Genomic DNA, 18,694 nt, shown 5'->3' with positions numbered 1-18,694 from the left:
GTGATTGTCTTATTAAAATGAAATGTAACAGCTAAATATTTAAACTTCATGAACTCCTTTATTCTAGATGAATAGCCTCTTTAATATTCAGGACTAGACCTTCCAGCCATAATCTGCCTCTGTCATTTGTTTAAAGTGTAGACTCATTTGGTGGGAGTCTGGAGTACATCCTACCTTAACTGCCATCTTATCAGGCTTTTCTGACGTTTTCATCATTTCCTTTTAATCTCATTAGTTTCCCGGACCTGTATCTATAAAGATACAGAATTGTCCGTCCTATGTGTGATATGCACATCATTTTCCTTTGATTTTTAATTTCACTTTTTTATCTGTTTCTCTTTTCGCTCACAGTTCAGTAAATAATCCCAATTTGAAACACATAAAATTACCTTTTTACTTCAGGAGAAGGGTTATACTTTAAAGGGGATAATTTTAGGAAATGGCTGCAGGCCTTTTCAGCTGCCTTTTTTATTCAGTAAATTACTTTTTTTATTCATAGTTTCCCTGGTTTATTAATCTAACAGTGATAGAAGATAGTGGAAAGCTTGTTGTGGAAGAAGGGTTTCCATGGCTGACTGCTCAACTAAAGATATATAATGCAGCTAAATTTCAGTTCTATTGCCCAGAAAATATAGATAATATAGAGTCACCCTCGTGAAGAATAGGTAAGGGACCTGAAGACTTCTCATCTCTGAATAACCAAACAGCAGGGAGAGCTACCCAATAAGTGGTTTTGTCAATGTTTTCTTTATAGTACAGCATTTACAGTACCATGTAACAACATGGTAATGATATAGCAAGTCACATTATTATTCTAAATCTATTACTTAGTAACAATAAAAACTTAATTTTGTAATTACCACCAAATTAAGGTATATAATTTTAAAGTAATTACCTGCATGCAATTATTACAATTGTATGTAATACTGGAGACTTTTGGGAAAACCCAAGAATCATGGCGGTGCCTTGTGATAGAGATCAGATACAGCTTTCGACAATTCCACAAAACATGCCGCTTAGAACCAGGCATCGATCCCGTATCTACGACCTGGTCATAACTTGCAACCAGCGTGGCACGGTGTGGCCAGGCAAACAAAGCGGTGTGTGTGTCTCGGACCATGGTTTCCAAAGGGAACAAATGAAGATCGCTAATGAGAAAAGAGGATTCAAAGAATAGACCGAATCATTTGCTTTCATTATCATGTAGAAGGACTGCCTGCATTTTTTTGCTTTGTAATGAGAGGTTGTCGAAAAATAAAAATAAAAATTTAGAAAGGCATTTCAAGAAAAGGATAAATATGCAGTCAACCACCAAGCTGGGAGTGAAAGAAAAAGTGTGATTGCAGAACTTCTGGATAAGTTAGAGGACCGCAAGGATAGATTTAAGAAGTAGATTGCATCTCCAAACTCCACTGCTGATGCTAGATTTGTTGCAAGAATGGAAAACCATCCACAGCTCAAACAGGTGGTGCTCTGATACAGGTATGCTTACTTTGTCCTATTTTTTCCCCAAATCCTAAGAATATAAATCACAACAAGGAACAATGGTGATGGAGGATGTGGGACTTCAGGGTTAGAGAGAACTGCTCTGATGGATGTCAGTTCCTGCTTGGTTCCTCACGACTCAATCAACTCCTCCCAACAGAAACACATCCACCATAGAAAGATTCCTTTACTGGTTTCTATAATTTCATCAATGCAACTAGACCTAAATCGTGCAGTGAAGGGCGGTAAAGCGGTGCGCGGTGAATTCCATGCAGTGAGAGCGTTCACTGCTCGTTCCTCACCTCATGCTGCTATGTGACATTTGCTCCAGGATAAACATTTAATCGTGAATGCTTATTATATATTTAAGCCAACATAGTCCTTTTCTACAGTGGGATAATACACTTAGAGCCCGTGTTACCATACGAGGCATATATAAGACTTTTACATTTTTGCAGCTCCAGACAGTTTTATTTTTTGATTTTTGGTCCAATATGGCTCTTTGAGCAGTTTGGGTTGCCGACCCCTGGGTTAGGGAATAGTACTTAGAATCATGAAGTTGAGAGTTTGAAACCCAATCTGGCAGACTGCCACTCTGTGTCTCTGAGCTAGACCCTTAACCTACACACTGCTCCCCGGGCTCTGCACAATGGGAACCCACTGCTCTCTAAAGGGGATGGGTTAAATGCAGAGAATTAATTTCTCCATTGTGAGATAAACAAAATTCAATTTATTTATTTAACTCCCAGCAAAATCCCCTCCAACTTCCAGCCACTGGAATGATCCCCCCCTTCTCATGGATGTGCATATTTTTTTTACTCAGACTCCAACCTTTCACTGACTTACTGTACAGGGTCTGACCAGGAGATGATGCTTATATTTAGATCTTAATGTCCACAGACATGACAGAACGAATATTTTAAGACAAAGACTGATGTTTGAAAAGTAATTGTAGGGGACCAGCCAAGGGCCCATAAAAAAAGTGGGGAAATTTTGAATGGCTACTACTGTACTAACTAGGTTTATAGATAAAAAAAAACATCCTCTGAGAAGCTTTTTAACTCAACATACATGAAGTTAAAGGGGCGCTGAGGAACCTGCAGTGAGGAGGGAGAAGCCCTAAAAAAGACTCGATTCACCTCATCTTGGTAAGGAACACAGACTCAAACTCTCATGAAATGAAAATAACATTTGGAATACAGGTCTAACATTAATAAGAGCAGTACTGACTATTATTTCTTCATTGTTTGCAGACAAGACCAGCCCAACACACTGTCGAACAGCCCTACTGCCACTTAGCACTTGTCATTTTGTTTCCCAAAGTTTATATTATTTATTACCCAGCAATGTACCTCTTTGCTATTGTTGATAAACCAAATCAACACATCAAAACGTCGCCTAATAATAGTCATGTTACATGACTGCCAACCAATGTCTGCAGGACTCACACACATTGCTGTTGTAGGTTGTGAACAACACTGTCATATAGTTGTATTTGCAGTTAGAAATAAATATTCATTTACGTAAAAGACTAACATTAGCAGAAACACTAGGTGTTGCCATTTCCTGAAGGTCAGTTTGAAGCTGTGTTCAACCAATGACTGTGCTTCCCAGTCCTACTTCAAGCACACCACATTCCATGTGTCATGCCTCAGCTAAGTTACCCTCAGCAGTTGTGCAGTTCTTTCCTCACAATGAGCAATTCACCACATTGCACAGATCATCCAAATACATCCTTGGCTCAGTGGAATATGCAAACCCTCCACCATAGCTTATGGCATCATAGATTAAGTTTCTTTTCATGGAGCGATTAATAGATCTGAAAGATGCTGCTCAGTATTTGTCTAGGAAAAACGACTTCACCAATATCCTCCAGAGAAGAACAAGTTGTTTTATTTTATGTCTTATTGTTTTCCATTTTATCCTATTAAGCTGCACAGTGTAAATGTGTGGTATTCTAATTAAATGAGAATCATTTTGAGTGGTTTGTTTATGCCAGATGATGGTTTCATGATATTGCATATAAATGGGACATATCTGTACGTTCTAATAATATTAGATGATATTGTGGTTGAAGATAAACTGGGAGAGACTTCACTTCGTGAGGTAGTGAGAGTCCTTCAGTGTTTGCAGCAAGATGCTCCATGTTCTCTGAAAGAGAGTGTGATCTCTTCCGCCGTCATTTTTTGTTGTTCTAATAACTTCATTAGAACCTTTGGAGATGTCCTTACACAGAACAATTCCTCATAAAATGAAGAACATTATGAAACCTTGAGCATCCTCTTCATCAGTGGCTTCATTGAGAGGTTTCTCCAGACAGATGGCTGCAAAAGATTTTACTGCCTCAAGATGTACATGAAATCATTGAGAAATCCCTTATGTGAGTTAGAGCAACATTTAAGTTCCCTTTTGGATTAATAAAACATTCTAAAGTTGAATTGAATAGAGGTTTGTTTTTCACACTAGACATCATTGAATGCTGAAAAACTGGTTTTCTTTGCACGCAGAGTATGTGTGGCATAATTCATATTCTCTCTTAGCCTGATAAACCAGACTAAATGTGAGATTATGTGTGTAATGTAAATGAGACATCGGAAGAATGTTGATGAGAACAAACCGTTGTCCGTGCCTTTTGGCCAACGCTCTGACCAATGAGCACAACTGACTGTGATGTAGTAAGCATGACAGAAAGATGGTTGGGGAGTGTAAACAAACAGCTTGTTGGTAAAACGGCGAATACGCCCTTCTCAAAAATGAATGAATGTAGAGCCTCTTCCTGCTCACGTTTCAATGAAAACCTCAGGTCTAATCCTTGCAAAACTGATTCCAAAGCGGAGTCAAAAATTTGAATCAGAGCTAGCGGTTCTTCACACACGACTATGCCGAGAGAGGACCGCTTCAGACAGAGTGCGGTTAGCCCTGGCTGCCGTTAGCCTCGGAGGTCCGCCGGTTGCCGCGGTCCTGTCAACTTCTGAAAGTTTGTTTAATTACACATTAAATCAGTAAATGGACCATATAGTGATGCTTTAAAGTATAATATTCTCGCCTCAAATGATCTTAAAACCTACTTTTATTGAACAACAGCAACAGAAAAGAGAACTTTTAACTTTCAATGCAGTTTTGTCGTCACAGCCTCAAAACTCCGCCCGCTTTGCATTAAAAAATTCAAAACACATCTCTACGTTGTGATTGGCCCACCAGATTTAGGGCCTGGGGCATAGATCGAGGCTAGATCAACTCGCAGGCAAAAATTATTTTGGCCGCTGGCAGGTGGGGCTAGTTTACTAGGCCAATTCTCCCTGATTAAAAGTGGTATATTTTGTACAGTATTTTTTTTAGTTTTATGGTTTAATTTTAAACTATTGGGCTAATGTCCTTATTCCTACTTAATTAACTATGTAAAAATGCCCTCTTTTATTCTGCTTTTCTTTTTTGTCAAACTAAATGTTTCAGTTCATCATATTCATTTTTTTAATCAAAGCTAATATGATTGGATAAAAAGCACTTTGTAAAGCTGGGTTTTTATTCAGGTCGGCTAAAGAATTTCAATAGAATCATATTCTCTGATCTGAAGAAATTCAAAAAGTGATGAGGAAAACAATGTAATACTCCATCTTGAAACATTTGCAAAGGCTTGATATTTGGAAAACCAGTCAACCAAAATGAGTCGTTGCCCTTAAACAGAGAAGTATGTACCAGAACCTTCCCAGGAGTGACTAACATGCTAAAATGAACTTCACAGAAAAACAGGGGAAGCAAACAGACTTTATTGATTCCAAATGGAAATCAATAAGAAATAACTGAATAAAGATTGCACCAAGAGAGGAATTTGGAGGCAAAAAAACGATGCTGACCAAAAAGAACATGTGTTGTGATTGGTGCTATATACCGTAAATTCTCTAATATAGGCCCGGGCCTTTATTTCACTCAAGTGCATCGCGGTCCAGGCCTTAATTGGATAGAGGCCAGTATTAGAGACAGGCCTCTATTGCTATTTGAGCAAAACAGACTACCAGTGGAATGAATAAAAATGAGATTTTGTGTCTATTTGAACCTATAAAACACTAGGTTCATTTATTGAAAAAGTACAGTTACCATGTCTCGCTTGGTTTGAAGTAAAAAAAAAATATAAAAATCCTCCAATTCTGTTTAATTCTCAGTTTCCTCCTCCTCTTCATCTCTCCCTTTATTCTCCTCATCACTCGCGCTGCTCCTCCTGTTCTGCTGCGTGTCTGTTCTCTTCCTCGCGCAGACGGGCAGCAGCAGGGCTTGTCGTTCAGCTGCGCAGGGCTGTGGTACTTGTATGTTACTTACTACCACAAGTATAATGTTGAGGTATGCCCAGAAAAAAACGTTTATAGCCCCGGCCTGTATTAGAGACCGGCCATTATTTACCTCCTCTGACAGCGAGACCGGCCATTATTAGAGACCCGGTCGCTATTGGAATACAGGCCAATATTAGAGAATTTACGGTAAATACACTGAATTAAAATTGAATTGAATGGCTCAAAGAAGAAACCAATGAACAGAATTGTTCAGTGTATTCTCATTATGAGTTCGTATGAAATCGTACGAAAAGTTATGCACCGTAATTTCGTATGTTTTGGACGTTTTTTTGTCGTATGCGCATGCGCATCTGACGCACCATTCACGCATATAGAATATAAATTACAATTAGCCCTAACCCTGACCCTAACCCTAACCCTAAGATATAAAACAGCAAGCAACGTAGTTAGAGACATGAATAAGTGATGATTGCACTGTTTTTCCCAGTTTTACATCCGTCTGCGGATCTGCTTTTTTTTTCTCTCTGCCAGCGCATGCGCACTGATGTGGTTTTCTGAGGAAAAACGTCCAAAACGTACTAAATAGTGTGCATAACTTTTCGTACGATTTCATACGAACTGATAATGAGAATATGTTGAATTGTTTGAGTTGCCTGGACCTTGAAAAGTTTTAAAGTTTGTCTCAAACAATTAGGCCAAAGAGAAAAAGTGGCCCATCATTCCTATGTAGAGATTTAAAAGACTCATTATTAATTATTAAAAAAAAGCTTTAAGGAAAGTTTTGCTGCATAAAGTTGCATTAATATGTCTTAGGTTTAAGTGGACTGTCACATAGGAATTGGATACCTTTTTTTCCTTGAATAATTACATGTTCATGGAAAGAAATGTATTCATTTATTTTGTACTAAGTTCGTTTTAAAATATGTATTTAAAAAAAAGCAAAATGTATTCTGGATTTTATGTCCAGTTATAAGTAAGATTTGAAAATTATGGTTGGATAGAACGCTCCCGCTGTCTCCTCCGTCAAGGGGAAATCAATCACTCTGTCCCTGCAGAACGCCAGCTGGCATCTGAACCGACTGTGCCATTTGGCCCTGTGGAGAATGGCTATATTTTCCCCTCATTCCTGCCTTTCAATTCTGAAATTATTTCACAGTTCCTAAAGGAGATATTTGACCAAAGGGAACAAACAAATAATCGCTTCATTCTAGTCAAATTCAACAAACGCCATTCCATAGCCAATAAATAACTTAACATTAGAATACCTAATGGGGTAATTGGATGGGGGGGTCAGCCCGCATATGAGTCTTTTAATTTCTGAAAGGAAATCTAATCTAATCTATGACCAGAGATTAAAGAAAACAAGTAGATTACTGTTTTAGCTAAGGTCCATTTAATCTCTGCACTGCAAAAACATTCTAAAAATGAGTAAATATAAATGTGCATTTACCCTTAATTTAAGTAGGTGTATACGATGATCCGCAATTGGTATGGGTATATTACTCTTAAAATAAGATAATTAGAAATTATGCACTTGAAATAAAAGACTGCAGTTGCTTTTACTTTTTTTTATGTAAATTGTCTTATTCCATTGGCAATGTGTCTCACTTAACTGCTCAATTAAAAAATGCACTTATTTTAAGAAAAATTGACTAGATTTACAGTTTTTGCAGTGCGGGTTTCTTTGAACACCTTAGAGATTTCTGCTTTGAAAATTGAATTTGATTAAAAACCAAGAAAAACAGTAGTTAAAGTGTTCTACAGTTTGTTTTGCTTTTACCAATCCATTGAGGCTCTCTGTGGATTTTATTAAAAGTCTGACTATTAGCACTGCAGTCTGCTTTGTTGTGCTTTGAGTTTTCATGCCATCAGGAGGTCAATCCAATCAATTAGGAGACCTCCACCCAGCATTGTTTAGAAGAGCCCTGTTAAAGTGTTGAGTGGAAGTGGTACACCCCTCCTGCTGTGCATGATTACTTCCTGTCGCTAAAGCTATTGAGAAATTAATTATTAGATTTTCACCAAGGGTGTAACAGCTAACATTCTGCTTGGGCGCAGATTATTATAACTCAGGGTTGGAAAAACACTGAAATAATTAGAGATAAACAACAGCGTTGATCTTTCATTGATCACTAATAATGTGTCCTGTTGCGTGTAAGGGAATGCTTTCCAGTGTGCTATGTTAAAACAAGCACAGCGGCTGTGAACAAAGTTTCTTAACAGGACACTAATTATTGTTTTTCAATATGAAATAAATACAATAAATAAATAAAAAACAGTTGCAAACTTCTTGCAGATTCTTTTCATAATCTTGCTTGCTGGATATATTTTTATACATATTTCTCAAAAATTAAATTAGTTATTTTCTACTGTTTTCTGTTTGAAAGCTATTCATCTGTAGTAGGCCAGTATAAGTCACTTTAGTTTTTAAGTCATGCAAAAACATTTTTTAATAAACTTTGTGAATGAAGTGTGTAAACAACCTTTTTTTAAAAGAATTTAACTACTAAAAAAGTTGCTACTCCCAGGTTTGATTTGTTTATGTATTTTTCATTATTTGTAAGGTATTTATTTGCAAGAAAAAAGCAGTAACGTGATGAATATAAAGATTTGATTATGATAAAAAGCTTACAATAAGCCACAAGACAAGGAGCACAGACTTAGAAAAAGTTCAAAATCACAACACATTATCTCAAAGCACTTTCAATAATAATTCAATTAGATCATACAGAAAGATTTAATAATTTAAAGAATCACAGCTGATTGCATCCAGTCATTGCCTCTGCAGAATTAGCTCATCCTGGATGAGCATGGAGTAACAGTAGGCAAGGCAAGTTTATTTGTCTAGCACAATTCAGTACACAGACAATTCAAAGTGCTTTCCATGAATAAGGTAATAAAATAGAAGAAAAAAAGCAGAATAAAAGCAAAAAATGATTTAAAAAAACATGTTTCAAACAAATGAAACTGTTGGACCACAAACCATAAACACCTCTGTTGACAGTTTAACTTCAGCAGGCAAGGCAAGTTCTAAACAAATAGGTTTTTAAATTTGACTTAAAGCTACAGTGTGTAATAATTACAGGCATATAAAGTCAGAAATTTAATATATTATACATAACTATGTTATTTATCATCACCTATGAGCTCAGCCTTTTAACCATAATATTTGCGTTGCCTTAGAATTCGTTATTTATAATTACATAGGAGCGGGTCTCGCAGCCATGGAGGCTGACATCTTTGCGCTACGGCAAGCGCAGAGGCAACAAACTAGCGATTGCGAGATCTCCCATGACGCTCAAAAATAACTACGGCAAGTTGAGAGAGATTAACTGAGACGGTACTGAACAGTAGATGGCAGTATTATGCCTGAGAAGCGTTTAGTCTGCCTGAAACCAAAGAAGAAGAAGAAGCAGGTATACTGCGCCTCAGTAACAAGAAAGGTGAACAAGGCGGCAGGCGTGAGTGACTTTGCAAACTGTTTTGCACTGTGTGGCCAAACATCAGACGAATGGAGGATCATGCCTACTCTGTATCACAACGAAAAGCGGCGGACACCGAACCCCCGTCATCTAAGAAGCGGAAACACGACGAGAATAAACGCAAGCGTGACAAGAAACGGCAAAAAACACGGATCAACATTGGCACGGCATTTACACGATGGAAGTCACTGATGGAGGAAAAAGGTTTTCAAAGTGACGCTCAAGTTGCCAGTTTTCTCTTGGACAGGTAATTAATCCTACACACACAATTGTCTAATATCACTGCAGTTTTTGGAGTACAGGATGCTCAGACCTGTCTAAAACAATAACATGCTGCGTGATGATGCTGTTACTCTCCAGTATACTTATTCAGCAACGTCCCTGACGTTTCACAGGTAATGATTCAGTAATTTTCTGTAAAATAATTTTCTGGATATATACCTCGGTTACTTCTCTCCGGCTCCTTTGGAGATCTTCAAGCCTTTCCTCCTCTGCTCTCACCCCGCTGGCTCCCCTCTCTCGCCTGGCCCTAGCTGCACGGCCTCCCTGCCTTCGCCCTCGTCCTCTCCCTCTCCCTCGCGTTGTAACCCCCGTGCCACCAAAATGACTTGGACTCTGTAAACGGGGAATATATATCCTTCCAGCGAACACAATCTCGCTGTTAAACTAATGACTACAATTACTTCGTCTGTTTATATCACCATGCAAAGCAGCTCACCAAGACGTCACAACGATGTAGAAAAAATAACGGGTATATTTATTATCTTAAGTCTACATGAAATCTATACCCTACACAGACTAATGAAATACTATCTGTAAAATTATCTATGTAAACAAACCTCATCACTTGAGAGGGTAGGTGATGTGGACGTCGTAGAAGAAATTTTGTCCCGTAACGCTCGCCGTACTGTTGGGGGGGAGAAGCGGTGGGGGGGAGATGTTCATGTTGCTGCGGTCTGTAGTCTGACCGCTAGATGTCGCTGAAAATTACACACTGTAGCTTTAAAAGAAGAACAGCAGACATTCACTTGCATTGTGTTGTTGTATTTGCAGTAATCTCCTGCACCAAGCATGTATGCAGTAACAGTAAAGAGGAAAACTCCCCTTTAACAGGAGAAAGTAGAGCCACAGAACCAGGGAAAATGTGAGCAGCCTTATGCTGAGGCCGAGTAGGGGTTTAAGAAGACAGAAGACACACACAAGGAACACACAAAAGGAACATAGCTTTCCACTGAAAGCTCCAGGCTTTAAAGCCCCAGGCTTTGTATTACCCGACTAAAGGACTGACAAATAGTTTGTCATGTTTCTTTGCCATTACTTAGAAAGGCCCCGGGACAATCATGCAAATCAACATGGTTGTGACTCAAATAACCACCCGTTACAACCAAGGTGGGCAGAAGAGCATCTCTGAACGCACAGTACGTCGAACTTTGAGGCAGATGGGCTACAGCAGCAGAAGACCACACCGGGTGCCACTCCTTTCAGCTAAGAACAGGAAACTGAGGCTACAATTTTCACAAGCTCATGGAAATTGGACAATAGAAGATTGGAAAAATGTTGCCTGGTCTGATGAGTCTCGATTTCTGCTGCGACTTTCGGATGCTAGGGTCAGAATTTGGCGTCTACAACATGAAAGCATGGATCCATCCTGCCTTGTATCAACGGTTCAGGCTGGTGGTGGTGGTGTCATGGTGTGGAGAATATTTTCTTGGCACTCTTTGGGCCCCTTGGTACCAATTGACCATCGTTGTAACGCCACAGCCTACCTGAGTATTTTTGCTGACCATGTCCATCCCTTTATGACCACAATGTACCCAACTTCTGATGGCTACTTTCAGCAGGATAATGCGCCATGTCAAAAAGCTGGAATCGTCTCAGACTGGTTTCATGACAATGAGTTCACTGTACTCAAATGGCCTCCACAGTCACCAGATCTCAATCCAATAGAGCATCTTTGGGATGTGGTGGAATGGGAGATTCGCATCATGGATGTGCAGCCGACAAATCTGCGGCAACTGTGTGATGCCATCATGTCAATATGGACCAAACTCCCTGAGGAATGCTTCCAGCACCTTGTTGAATCTATGCCATGAAGAATTGAGGCAGTTCTGAAGGCAAAAGGGGGTCCAACCCGTTACTAGCATGGGGTACCTAATAAAGTGGCCGGTGAGTGTAGATAAATATAGCTGACTATCATCAGCATTAGGAAGTTTAATGAATTGTTTCTTGGTATAAGGCGTACCTGTGGGACAAAAAAAATCCTTAAAATAATTAATAATTTCTGTGTCTGCAGCCTCTTGTGTCTGTTCTGCTCTCACCTTCTTCATTTGCTCTGCACTCTGCTTTCTTCTTTCACCAGCAGATGGAGACTTGGCTCCGTTTTCTTGTATGGTGTATTTTTGTCATCGGTAAATACTTTGGTACTTTATAGTCTGATGCTGAAGCTTTCAGTTGTCAGTGCTGCCACCCTCTGGTTTGGGGGTACTGCTTGTTACAGCAAATACCCTATGTCCCAATGTTAAAGAATCCTTTAAAAATTACTGTATGCAGATTATCATCTGGCTCATCACCAACATTTAATAGATTGTTCCTTGGCATGAGGCACACCTCTGTTAAAAGTGTAATTAAAATCCATGATTTATTACCTACTTGGTGGATTACCTCCTTGGTGGAGGTAATAAAATACAATTGGTCCTAGCACTGACAGGGTTTACCCTTATATTTTCTAGAAATTATTTATGGATCAGTGCTTCTATCTCTCTTTGGTACGTCTGCTTCTATCTCCTTGCACCTCTAGTGGGTCTTGACTGAAGGCCGCTCATACTGAGCCTGGTTCTGCTGGAAGTTTCTTCCTCTTAAAAGGGTTTTACCTCTCTAGTGTCGATACATGCATGCTCAGAGTGAGGGATTGCTGCACAGTCAACAAAACAATGCAAACAAATATCTTCTGTTGGTACATGCTCATTCAGAACGAGCAAACTTAATGACTCAATGCAATCAGCTGGGTTTGCTTAGGTAGAAAACTTTTAACCAGTATGACTATGATCTGATTGAATTTAATTGAATGACATGAGTTCTTAATTAGTGATATATAAATGAACTGATGTGAAGTGAATTGATCCCTGTGGTACTCTATAAACAACCTTGGAGATGCAGCATTAACAGGAACAAACTTAAAATCTATCTGAAAAAAGAGATTTAAACCAGCCTATTGATGTTCCCTTAATTATTTAGTGACTTTTATCAGGACTGTTTCAGTGCAGTGATGAGCCCTCAAACCATCTTAGAGTATAGGAAAAGAAGATTAAGTGCAGGTCCATAATTTCCTAAGTAATTCTGGTCGAGAGAAGCTCTCTCTAGTAAAGGTTTATTTACAGCTACTTTAAAAGCCTGCAGTACATATCCTGCTACTAAGAATGAATTAACCATATCTAAAATGGGGTGGAATTCAGAATGAATACTTTGTTAAACGAATTGAAATTTGATCTAACATATTAGGTGAAGATTTGAATTAAGCTAATATTTTGATAACTCAGAAAGCTCAACTGAATTACAGTTACAGGCCAAACACCATTCAGGTTCTATGCTTATTTCTTATGCTACATTACATTTTACAGATGAATTAATCATATTTAGAAGGATGCCAATAACTTGATTTTAATAGAAACAATCTTATTTATAAAGAATTCCATAGATTCCCTCTGCTGAGAGGTAGGGGATTGGATTGCTCATCATTTGGTTCTGTGTCAGTTTAGCAAATTTAATAAAAAAAAAATCTAGAATTATTTTTATTCTTATTTTTATTCTTGTCCTCTGTTACACTAGCCTGGGTGCCAGTCAGAACTTAGTCCCGCCCACAAGGTTTGAGTTCGGGGAAGTTCGGTCTGGCTCTGCTCCATAGTAGCGCGAGTATTAAAGCCCACTGTCAGGCGATCCAATCAAATTGTCAGGGCGGACTTTATACGATGATGGACAGATGATCAACAGTAACGTAATCAACCACGTGACCAAAGCGCGCTAGGGTGACAACAATAATGGCTGCCGCTGGAGAGTTTGGGTGAGTAGATTCTGCTATTAGGTCTGTTCTAGAAGATATAGACAGCAAATTAATTTTAAAAGAGGAACAGAGAAACGCGAAACTGCACGCTTTGATTTTTGTGGACAACAACTATGCCTCGCTTAACATACGTCACGCACTCCGTTGCTCTTATTGGTTGTATATCCAATTGAGTGCAGAGGCATTTTTTTCCCTGGTTCGTTCGAAACACGCCCCATAATCACAGCTCTATGGAGCAGTATCAGACTCATATTCTGACTAGAATTGAGTAGGACTACGTCAGGCTACTGTTACACTGTAGAATACATTTAATTTTTTTTAAGTATGAAAACCATTTGCATTTACAAACATAAGTAAATTAGGTATTTTAGGTTGTGTGAACTAGAGCTTATTTGTAAAGGACACAATATACACAAGTTTAAATAAGTTTAAATAATCAACTTTTATTTACTGTATAACTTGATTTAGATACAACTTTATCTTCTTCTGCTGCAAGGCAAACTATGCCACCATGCAGCCCACTGTTAGTCCATCTTATCGAGGTTGGACTGACACAGCATTTCTTATATTTCCTTGACCAGAAATCTGATTTACTTACTAAAACCATGCAAACTAGTTCCTCTTACAAGCAAGTGTTAAATGTCTCAAATATATATACACAATTCAAAAATAGATCCCAATCTTTAAAATGCTCTGAATTACAATTAAAAATAATAAATGTCATCATTCTACTCTTTTTCTTTTTATTAACTTTGAAGATTGTCTTTATTGACAAACATTCTGCAAAATCAGCGATAAAATTACAACACTTCATCAGATTTATCAGCATAAAAAAAAAACACTTTTAAGTATGCATTACAGTCCTCTGAACAGGAGTGTAATGGGAGTGACTTATTTTTGCTTATCTAGATAAAGGATTCTTCACTTTAAATAATAAGTGTTATGAATTTTTCACACGCAAGTGACCATTACTTCACAAATGTAAGTGATAATATCATTATGTTGACTTAGTAAAGTAAACCCAGATGTAGTAAGTTTGGACAGCTATTGGATTTGATGGTGTAATGAAAATAAATTCACTGGTCTTATTTCATGAAGGGTCATTACATACAACAGTAAATTGGGGGTTTTTTTTCGATAAAGTACGATTCCTCTAGATTTATAGACCCACTTTTCTCCCAAGTTTCCTAGCAACATGCTTTAAAGTACACAGCTCTAAATTAGACTGGTGAGCCAGCTTCCTATGGCTCAAGGTGGCTCTACTGTCTAATGTAACACCCAGTAAGGAAGTAACCTCATTAACAAAACCATCAATTTGTGAAGAGAAATAGATGAAATGGTTCCTCTGTAGTGTTTTCCTATGATAAAGCGGAGATTAAAATAGGGAACAGATTCTTTGAAACTTGGTAATGAATTATCTGAAAATTAGTTTGAGGAAGCAGAACTAAGATTATATTTGAATGATTCTAAAAAGTGGTCAGATTGGATACGGCTGTTTAATTATTTGTTGAGAACATTCTGGTATAACCATAATTTCTTCATAGAGTTTATATATAATACACTACTTTGGAACAGTATTGGTGCCTTAACAGATTTCTTCTGTTTTCATCTCTCATGCTACACTTTCAGTTCCTGGCAAAGCTATTATCAGACTTACAGCAAACTGTTATGACATTGTTATTCCTTCACAATCAATGCCATATGTGAGCACAAGGTTCAAAGTATGAAGATACAAATGTGTGGTTCTATGCACATTTTGAACAATGCAAATTAAGTCTTATTATATATATATATATATTATACAAAATATTAAATGTTGCATTCAAGCTCTCCCTTTCAGTGTAAATGTGCATGTTAGAATTTCCACTAAATTAGACCAAAAGTCTAAAACAGATCTAAAACTTGAGAGTAACAGCCTGATGAACGATGCAAAATAAACTGAAGTGGGTTCTAGTGCTTTATAATATAGATGGGGAAAACTAAGGTTAAGATTTTCAAAAGCATTGTTAATACCAATGGGCTCAGAACTAATCAGTAAACTGACTAAAAGATTGTTGCTACTACTCACAAATTTATTTTTATGTGAAAAATTACACTAGAAAAAGAAGACTCGTCTACAGTAACATAATCCTCTTGCTGCAGCCAAGTTTCTGTAATACAAAATAAATCAATCTTATCATAAGTCTATCTAACTAATACATTATTTTAGAAGAGAGATTGTATGTTCAGTAAATTTGATACCTTTATTTTTTTGTCAAGTTGGATCTGTACACATTTTTATAAGGTTATCTGATTTAGTACTTTGTTATTTATCTAATTTATTCGATTTTGGCCTAGAGCAAGACACTTTTGCTAACTAACTTATCTAGTTATACTGTAGGGCACATCTTTCACAAATCTTTTACAAATACAGATTTTTCTGAGATAACACATGGAAAATGATATCTACATGTATCAGATGTTGCTTTTCAATGTAATCTTTAGAGGGGAAACTTGCACTACAAAAACATAATGAAGATAGATTACCAGACAGATAGCCTTATTGTATATGTTTAATATTTTTTATTACATCATATTGATTCCATTTTTTAGGAATAGCTGAAATATGAAAGGCTAACATTTTGTTAAGAACTTGCAAAACAATAAGTTCACTTGATCATTTGTGACCCACTTATCAAAGGGTTTAGCTGGTATAGAGTCTGTTTAACACTAAAAACACTATATGGCAAAATAACTCCTTTATGTTAAAAAAAACTAATTTGAATTATAATAAATATCCCAGTATTTCAATATAGTGCTATAAGATCACCTTGTGTATGTGCATGTTTTCTTTTAGGTGTTTTCAGACGAGGTGTCCGTTTTTGTGTAAAGGAAAACATATTTTCATCCCTTAACAAGCATAATGGCCTGCTGAAGCTGTATGTCACCGTATACACATAACTCCCGAGGCACAGTCTTCTTTACCCAACTGTAATTTAGCCTTTATTAATGTCTCTAATTACACTTTGGTTTAACTGGGGCATGTAATTGCAGTAATCTGTTCAATACTCTACCTCTGGAAACTGCTCCCCCTATAAACCATTTTGTTTTCAATGTCCTCCCTCTAGGAGTACACTATCGATGTCTTCTTCCGTCAAAGCTGGAGAGATGAGAGGCTTAAATTTGATGGTCCAATGCAAGTTCTACCACTTAACAACCTGCTGGCCAGTAAAATCTGGACTCCTGATACCTTCTTTCACAACGGGAAGAAATCTGTGGCCCACAATATGACAACGCCTAACAAACTGCTACGACTAGTTGACAATGGCACGCTTCTCTACACAATGAGGTGAGACCAGTTTTTAACTGCATAAGTACAGTCAGCTGTAATTACTGAGTGCATCTAGCCTCTGCATATGTTCTAGAAAATGCAGATGAGGGATGGAAAGTTTTATCTCAATATTTTCCAGTGTTTATTGGAAATTATTGAAAATTAAAGTGAAATTAAAAAGTATATTAAAATACCATCCCTTTTTGGTTAAAAAAATATGACTACCTACAGGCAAGAGCCTTATATTAGGAAAATAATCTAAATAATATTTCCTTTATTCACAAAGGCTAATAAAAACTGTATGAACTTACATCATACTCCAGAGTCTAAGAGCTTATAAATAATAAAAAAGCTTTAAACAGAAAATTGTGTTGTATACCCTTACTGTTATCTGATAAAGTTTTGATCTCTCCTACTTTCCCAGCCACTATGCATCAGCAGCAACATGTTGCAGCCCAGGTTCCTATTCTTCCCTCAGTAATCTGCACCAATTTGATTTGCAGTGTGGTAATCAGGAAAGAGAGGTGATCTTAGATTATTCAACTGACTGATCACAGAAAATCAACAGCAGATTTTTACACGTTTCTCTTTAAACAAGAACCTTGAGTCAAATTTCCTTATTATTATGTTCAGCTGCACAACTTAGCAATCACTATTACTGTACCAGTATCAAGGTGTGATATTCTTCTGTCAAGACATACAAGAAAATCATAAATGCCAATAATATATTTGACCTGTTGGATAACATTTCAAGGTTCTGGTAGGACACAGCTGATATATGTTTCTAGTGGCTAAGATCCTAAAGCTAATGAAAAGTGATCAATTACATCATTTAATACTAATGAATAGTATCAGAATTACACATTTTCCTAACAGGCTTTCCTAATGTTATTACATGAACACAGGTTTTAGATCAAAAGAATATGATACATTAGGAAATCTAGTAAAGTAATAATAATATTTCAATAAATTACTTGCAAACTTTCGTTATATTTAAAAAGGAAGTACTGTGCCTAGGCCTCAGGAGCTCAACATACAGCAACAACATACAGGGATGTTAGCAGGGAAAAATGAAGCAGGGAACACCCATATCGAGTAGAACCATACCAGAAAGAATTAATTGATATCATCTAATCTCAACATTCAATCTCTAGGGCAACCTTCCATGAGGCTGTCTAGAAGAAATCACTTTTGTAATACTTGCTATCATCCACTTGTTCTGTACTAAGTTTCAGAATGAAATGATGAGTGAGTTTATATCTGCGATCAAGCAGAGTTGGTGAAGCTGCAGTTCTGCCAACACCAACAAAGGCATGTGTGCTCTGATGGTGTAAAACAAGCGCCAACGTGGTTTTATGTCCAAGTACAAGTGTGAGGAAAAATTATGTGTGTGATGGGGCACACTGGCACAGTATGATTTGTTGTAATAAGTCTTTGGTGTGGTAGGGAATTCTGATGAGATGATAACCGAAAGTAGACATTTAATGGTTTCCTTAAGGAATCCCAAAGGGCAGTTTTATACCGTAGGATGCTCAAGTTGAAAAGCTGAGATCATATATTGTCTGGATGGTAAATTATGCCCTTTATGTTCTGTTAATCTTGCACAGACACATTGGTCGCATTGTCCTTCTGCTTCTTCAAAGAAGTCATTTTAGTGAATGTAGTATTTTAAATATACAGTTCTTCTGAAATTGTCTTTAAATTCATCCTTAATAATTTTTTGAAGAACAAAATTTAAATACAGCTCATTTTGACCCCTTTACATTACCCTTTTTTCTTGCGAGAGTGTGAACAAGAACAATGTACATTCATGTAGATGCAGCCATAGCAACATAAGCAGTTTGCCATGGTCAGTTTACCAGCCTTTCCTGGTCTCTTACACAAAAGTTGCACAGGTAGTTGCACTTACCGACTGACTGCAGATGAGTCCCTGATTGTTGAAGTCGCCCCTTTATGTGGAATAGAGAGAGGCATGACGAAATAACACATTTACACTCCCAAATCCCTAAATATTGATGCTTTCAGTTAAAGATCTGTTAGTGTCCTATACTGATGGGATGGGATTACCCCCCTC

At 37.5% G+C, this 18,694-nt stretch overlaps 1 protein-coding gene across 2 annotated transcripts in view; it reads left to right on the top strand.

Annotated features, from left to right (window-relative positions):
* Nucleotides 1-18,694, top strand: part of gabra3 (gamma-aminobutyric acid type A receptor subunit alpha3) — a 112,773-nt gene that overhangs the window by 57,505 nt on the left and 36,574 nt on the right. For both annotated transcript variants that reach the window (XM_038292183.1, XM_038292182.1), the window contains exon 4: nt 16,418-16,638. In XM_038292183.1, the coding sequence (XP_038148111.1) occupies nt 16,418-16,638 (221 nt within the window). The remainder of the gene's footprint in view (nt 1-16,417; nt 16,639-18,694) is intronic.

Source organism: Cyprinodon tularosa, unplaced genomic scaffold, assembly GCF_016077235.1.
Source record: "Cyprinodon tularosa strain WSP-4 unplaced genomic scaffold, ASM1607723v1 ctg31, whole genome shotgun sequence".
NCBI lineage: Eukaryota > Metazoa > Chordata > Actinopteri > Cyprinodontiformes > Cyprinodontidae > Cyprinodon > Cyprinodon tularosa.
Note: the sequence above shows the minus strand (reverse complement) of the source record. Positions and strands in the feature narration are given on the sequence as shown.